We start from the raw sequence: 6,610 nt of genomic DNA, 5'->3' as shown, positions 1-6,610 counted from the left end.
TTGTTATTACACACTACACACAGGCCAGAATACACACACATGTTCAGGTTCTTTACATCCACTAATGGAGTGATGTCAGAGTGAGTGGGCTGCAACTGCTGAACAGGCGCCCTGAGCGGTTGTGGGGGGGGGGGGTTCGGTGCCTTGCTCAATAGCACCAGGAGGTGAACTGGCATCTCTCCAGCTACCAATCTACACTCTGTACTTTGGTCCGTACGGGGACTTGAACCTGCGACCCTCCGGTTCCCAACCTAACGCCCTACTGACCCCCACACAAGGGTTAGGGCATTATTAATGCAGCAATTAAACCAGCATGATTTTTTTATTTTGCCTTGTTGTTAGCCCGCAAGTATTATGGACAGCATAACAATGTCATCACATATTATTTGCTAGATTGATTTAACTAAATGTAGGAAATAAAACTTACAGTTTTATTTTTGTGTTAGGTGTTTGTATTGTTGTTGTCGTTGTTTTAACCCCCCCATCCCTTATCCCACCAACCACACCTACATTGTTGCTTATGATCATCACACTTCTCATTTGGGCCAAAAAAGGGGGAAACAACACAATGAACTGCAATCAATAAAGGAGAAAGTGATAGAAATTTAATTTAATTTCCATACGCTCTGACAGCCAGAGGATGGACAGTGGAGTTATTAGATTTCAACTTACACTCGCCTACACACCCAGTACATGTGTTTTGAGTGAGATTCCTCTTTCCTCTGAGCTGAGACCAAAGCAGAAATATTGATGCTCAGGACGGATCGCGGCGTTCAGCGGTGTGCTGGGGGGTGTTTCTGATGTATTCAACAGAATCTGGCAGTTGCCTTATCAAACGCCCTCTCTGCGGCTTCCGATTGATCGCTTCCATCATGCCATCATTAAGTGGACGATGACATAATTGCCTTTTGTAGCCGCGGCAGTGCTGTTGGATGTGGTGTGCGGGCAGAGAGTATGTGGGGAGCGAGCATGCCCTGATTCTGAACCTACTAATTAAATGGGTTGTCAAGTGGGAGTGTGTTCCATCCCCGCTTGTGTTGGTCCTTCAAAGCAACATATTCCCCCCCAAACCACGACTCATATTATGTTTTTATTCATGGCTTCAAAAAAACGTCTCCTTCCAGCTGGACTTTTCCATGCTTTTCATTGGCTTTTTCCAATGAACCCGGCCCCGCCATCCAATTGATTGATTGATTGATTGATTGATTGATTGATTGATTGATGGACAGTATCAATCAATACATTCATATTCATAGAGCACTTTTCATACATTTAAAATGTAGCACAAAGTGCTTTACAATTAAAAGCAATTGCCACCCACACCCCCATCACATAAATGCGTCCCATGACAATCACAATAGACACAAATCCACCGCCAACATCCACAACATCTCTCATACGTACAATAAAACTAACATGTGGCAGAACACGGAAAAGCTAAGTTAAAAGTAGGCAGGCAGCCTGCGAGGCAGCTCACTCTGAACCAGCGGCTCCTGCTCAGTGCACGTTCATTAAAATGCTCCGCTCCTCAATTACTCCTGTCAATGGGATACCTTCAGTGGCTACAACTTCTAAAAAAACAAACAAAAAAACATAAAAGCTAAAAACATACCACCAACCTGGGCTGAAATGCACAAGGATGAAAAACATTAGCAATCGTTCAGGAATCAGGCTAGTAATCATTGTGTGCAGTCCGTAAATTATGGGCTGAAAGACCAGTGAAATCAAAATGAAGCCATTTCTAATAGTTATATTCATAGAATGCTTTATTAAAATCATCCATTCAATGTGAGCTACACACCTTAAATATAAACGTAGATGTAGTGGTGCTCATGTGTCCTTCAACAAAATATGTCATGATCTTGTTTTATTTAGTAGGTTTTAGTTCTTTTTAATCCTTCGTCATTATTAATAGATTCAAATTTAAGAAAACATGTACAACCTTGATACTTCCTTGCAAATTAAAGACATGGATTTTTTTTTTTTTTCCTGCGTTACATTTTCATATTTTCCATCTTGCAGTTGAATGAAACAGGCACACCAAAGGCTCCCCATCCACTGACACTCCATATTGCAATATTTTCTCTGTTGCTTATATACGTATCTGATGCACTGATCTTTTCATTTAACAACAAACGAAATGAACAGATGTCACCCAGCACACGTCGAGAAACAACTTTGATTGATTGCTTCGTAGTGTGGCAGGGATCAGGAAGTTAAAAAGCACAAACAACAAAGAAGTTGGCATGTCTTTGTTTCTGCCTAAAGACACAGAAAGTAAAAAAAAAGTAAATATAACTGTCTAGTTAAAACAATAAATACTGCTTTGTCCAACCAGATTCCCTGGCTAAAAATACCTTCTTTTTTTTTTGTAGATTAACCTCGACCGAGTTGCCATGTTAGATTTCCACCCAAATGCCACATCAGTCCCAATATTCGGGATGTGGCAGCAGTTAATGAAAGGCCTTTACATGTCCAAAAGAGCACAGGTCTGATCTATGGTGCAACCCATGTGTGTCCATCAACGGTCTTGTTAGTGTCGTTGAATATGACACTGAGCCCCTTCACACACGCTCATTAGACAATGCTCTGGAAAAGATTGCCAGTTTAATGAATAAAATCCCAATCTGACCTGAAATTAAATGTGGCAGGATGCTCTGAATGGATATTAGTTTTTCTTAAATCAACAGCTGAACATGTTGCTGCATACAAATGAGTTGTTTAAAACTTAAACTTTAAGGGACAAACAAAACGTCCGAGGGGATTTTCTTTGTAATTCAAGGGCTGGGTACCAAATTCAACACTTTTTAGGCCTTGACAGATTGCCTTTATAGTATTGAGTATCGAAAAATGCCTCGTCATTCTATACCCAATTTCCATACCTAAGCAGTAAATCTCATCAGCGTCAGTGAGCCAATAGGCATGCTGCATGCTTCTACCAAGATGTAATAATGTTTGTGATTGGCTGTTTAATGTTACATGTCATAGAGACACGCAGGAAAAACTTTGTTATAAATGATTTTATAAAATTGGTATTAAAAAAAGTATTATTTTGGACCCGGTATCAAAGTTACAGTACCGGTACCAGTATCCAAAGGTCATGAACAATATCCAGCCCTAGTGAAATCACAGTATGTGACATGGCTCACTCAGTCATTTTGTTTTTCTAATTTACAGCCTCTGGACTTTGAGAGGAAGCGTCAGTACAGTCTCCGCATTCAGGTGGAAAATTCCCACATCAACCCTCGCTTCCTCTCCGTGGGCCCCTTCAGGGACGAGGCCACCATCAAGATCATCGTGGAGGACGTGGACGAGCCGCCGGTGTTCGAGCGCACCAGCTACATCATGGAAGTCAAAGAGGACGCAGCCAGGAACACCGTCATCGGCTCCGTCAGCGCGTCTGATCCCGACAACAAAAACAGTCTCGTCAGGTACTGGACCACATCACATATTAAGGGGCCGTACCAGTGCATCTCATGGCCTATTCCCTTGTTGTGGGAAAGGCCAAGAGATGCACGGATATGGGCAAAAACTCAGGGAGAAGCTACTAAGTAAATCACAGATATACATATTTAGAGTGGCCCTTTTCCTTTTTTAAGTTGCAGGATTTTATGTCTTCTAATTGTGACATTTCGGGTGCATTTTTCTGAGGACGGCATATCTTGCGTTATTGTGTTCTTGGACTGCATGGGAGAACTATTTATGTAGATATTACTTTTCTAAATTTTAGCAATATAGAGCTCAATAGTGACAACCCACTATATATTCGATATTCCCAGTTCAATTTGTCCATTAACGTTTTAGAAAATGCTTATGCAACGAGTTTTCAGCCTGGAACCGAGCCAACTGGCCACAAGATGAATCGCCATAAATCATTTGATACATAAATGGTCATCGACTTCAATGCTAGCAGCTCCCTAGCCGTTCACAGGTTCGTGTTTTTGGTTAACCGTTTCCATGGTAAAAGCAAGCTCCACCAATCAGACACAACCCTGTTACGCTTAGGACTGTGGGTAGTGTCATTGTGTATTAAATATGTTTTTCCAAAAACAAGATTGACTGCAAGGTTCTACGGGGCTGGGGCATGAATTCATGATCTCATAGGCAATCTAGTAAGTCTACCTCGGATGGTTCAGACTTTATAGCTAATTAAAAATCCTGATGGAGAAAATGATTGGGATTTTCACTTCCAGAACCTCACTGTTGAGCTCTTTGGGAGTCCCAATTAAGTGAATTATCTAATTATTAACTTCCGTTGGAGATCAGGTTAAAAGCACAAAAGTGTCTTTGTCCTTAGAATTTGTTCACCTTAAACATACAGTTGTGTCCAACAATATTGGCACCCTTTAAACCTAAATGGCCTTGACAAAAATGATTGACACCCTACAGTAGATTTAATATTCAACAGCAAAGCCTTTGAAGAAAATAACAGCTGTTAAGTGCTTTTTATAGACTTCAATGTGATTCCCACGCCTCTCCACTGGCTGTTTGGCCCATTTTTCTTCTGCAAACTCCTCCAGTTCTCTTGGATTTGAACGATGCCTTCTTCCAATTGCTGTATCCAGATCTCTTTACACGTCCAATGGGATTCAGATCTGGACTGCTAACTGGCAACATTAGAACAGTCCAGTGTTCCCTCCATTCCTGGGTGCTATTTGATATGTACTTTTATTGTCTTTGTCCTGCTGGAGGACCCATGTCCTTTGACAGAGATGCAGCTTTGTGACACTGGGGGGAACAATGTGCTCCAAAATACCTTGGCAATCTCCTGTAGTCATGAAGTCACGCACAGATTCAAGGCACCCAGTTGGCTACCAGAGGCAGCAGAGCAACCCCAAAACATCAGTGAACCTCCTCAATGTTGTTTTCTTTGAAGGCTTCTTTAAACATAGATTTAATGTGATTTACCAAAAAGCTTCAAGACTTAGGCTTGTTTAGGTGTGTTTTAGCAAACGCCAGCCGGCCTTACTTGTGTGTCTTTCTCAGCAGTGGGATCCTCCTGGATCTCCTACCAATAGAACCCCCCTTTTATTGAGATGGTGCGAGTTGAAATGGTTGTACCTTATGTCTACTTGGGTCAGCTTGAATCTGTTTTGCAGTTGTCCTAGGTCCTTTCTCCACTATTCAAGCAATCCTTTGCAACAATCTTTGGTCAACCTTTCTAAACCTTTCTCCATCCTCTTCTGGAGAGGTTGGAGAACTTCTTCATAGCATTGTGCATGGTAAAGACTTAGACTTAGACTTCTCTTTATTGATCCTTTTGGGATGACTCCCGTAAGGAAATTGAAAATTCCAGCAGCATTTTAGCAAGAAAAAGAAATTAAAAAGATTTAAAAAAAGACAGTATAAAGACAACAAAATAACATAATAATGATAATACAACATAAGAACATTTGTCAAATAAACAAACAAAGACCATAAATTATTATTAAAGTGTCAGTGTTGAGTCCTATGAAGTGATAAAGTGACTAGGTGTCAATTTAAGTCCGTGGCGTGTATGTATATGTTGTATGTATGTATGTATGTATGTATGTATGTATGTATGTATGTATGTATGTATGTATTTATGTATGTGTTGTATGTGTATGTATGTATTGTCCTCTCTGCCCTATTTCCTCCTCCCCCCTAGTGAGTTGTATAGACAATGGCATGAGGGACAAGGAGTCCTTGAGTCTGTTGGTCCGGCACTTGGGAAGGCAGCCTTCCACTGAACCGGCTCCTCGGGGTGCTGATGACGGTGTGCAGGGGTGGCTGGCATTTTCAGTAATGTCCAGCAGTTGTCCAGTGTCCTCCTCTCTGCCACCGTCACCAGTGAGTCCAGCTTCATGCCGACCACAGAGCCGGCCCGCCTGATCAGTTTGTCCATCTGTGGGTGTCCTTCTTTGATATGCTCCCCCCAGCACACCACAGTGTAGAAGAAACACTGTTGACCACAGACTGGTAGAACATCCACAGCAGTTTGCTGCAGATGTTAAGGAGCGCAGCCTCCTCAGGAAGTACAGCCGGCTCTGTGTCTTCCTGTATAGGTGCTGCTGTTTGTTGTCCAGTCCAGTTTGTTGTCCAGCCACACCCGAGGTATTTGTATGATTGGACTGCCTCCACCTCAACTCCCTCCAACAGGACTGGTCGCGGTTTTGGTCTGGACCTCCCAAAATCAACAACCAGCTCCTTTGTCTTAGAGTGTTGAGCTGTAGGCAGTTAGTGCGACACCAAGAGCAAAGTCCCCCACCGACTCCGATACTCCTCCTCCCTGTCACCGCTGATACACCCAACGATGGCTGTGTCATCTGCGTACTTCTGTATTGACACAGCTCTGAGTTTAACAGAAGTCCGAGGTGTACAGTGAAGAGAAGAGGGCCAGCACTGTGCCCTGGGGGCTCCAGTGCTGCTGACTACAGTGTCAGACATGATGTCCTTTAGCCTGACGTACTGTGGCCTGTCGGTGAGGTAGTCTCTGATCCAGTCTACCAGATAGGGGTCCACTCCCATCCTGATCAATTTGTCCTGGAGTATAGGGGGCCGGATGGTATTAAAGGCACTGGAGAAGTCCAAGAAGAGGACCCTCAATGTGCCATTCTCCTTATCCAGATGGGAGTGGACCCGGTGTAAC

The 6,610-nt window shown here is 42.8% G+C and overlaps 1 protein-coding gene and 1 long non-coding RNA gene across 2 annotated transcripts in view; one reads left to right on the top strand and one right to left on the bottom strand.

Annotated features, from left to right (window-relative positions):
• The window catches only part of LOC116671982 (cadherin-6), a 78,224-nt gene that overhangs the window by 45,480 nt on the left and 26,134 nt on the right, over positions 1–6,610 (top strand). The window contains exon 7 of the mRNA XM_032503465.1: positions 3,178–3,431. Within this exon, the coding sequence (XP_032359356.1) occupies positions 3,178–3,431 (254 nt within the window). The remainder of the gene's footprint in view (positions 1–3,177; positions 3,432–6,610) is intronic.
• The window catches only part of LOC116671984 (uncharacterized), a 28,674-nt gene that overhangs the window by 19,208 nt on the left and 2,856 nt on the right, over positions 1–6,610 (bottom strand). Inside the window, exon 2 of the long non-coding RNA XR_004327437.1 lies at positions 224–229. This is a non-coding gene — a long non-coding RNA (uncharacterized LOC116671984). The remainder of the gene's footprint in view (positions 1–223; positions 230–6,610) is intronic.

This window comes from Etheostoma spectabile, chromosome 22 (genome assembly GCF_008692095.1).
Source record: "Etheostoma spectabile isolate EspeVRDwgs_2016 chromosome 22, UIUC_Espe_1.0, whole genome shotgun sequence".
NCBI classification, from domain to species: domain Eukaryota; kingdom Metazoa; phylum Chordata; class Actinopteri; order Perciformes; family Percidae; genus Etheostoma; species Etheostoma spectabile.
This window is presented reverse-complemented; position numbering and strand designations above follow the sequence as displayed.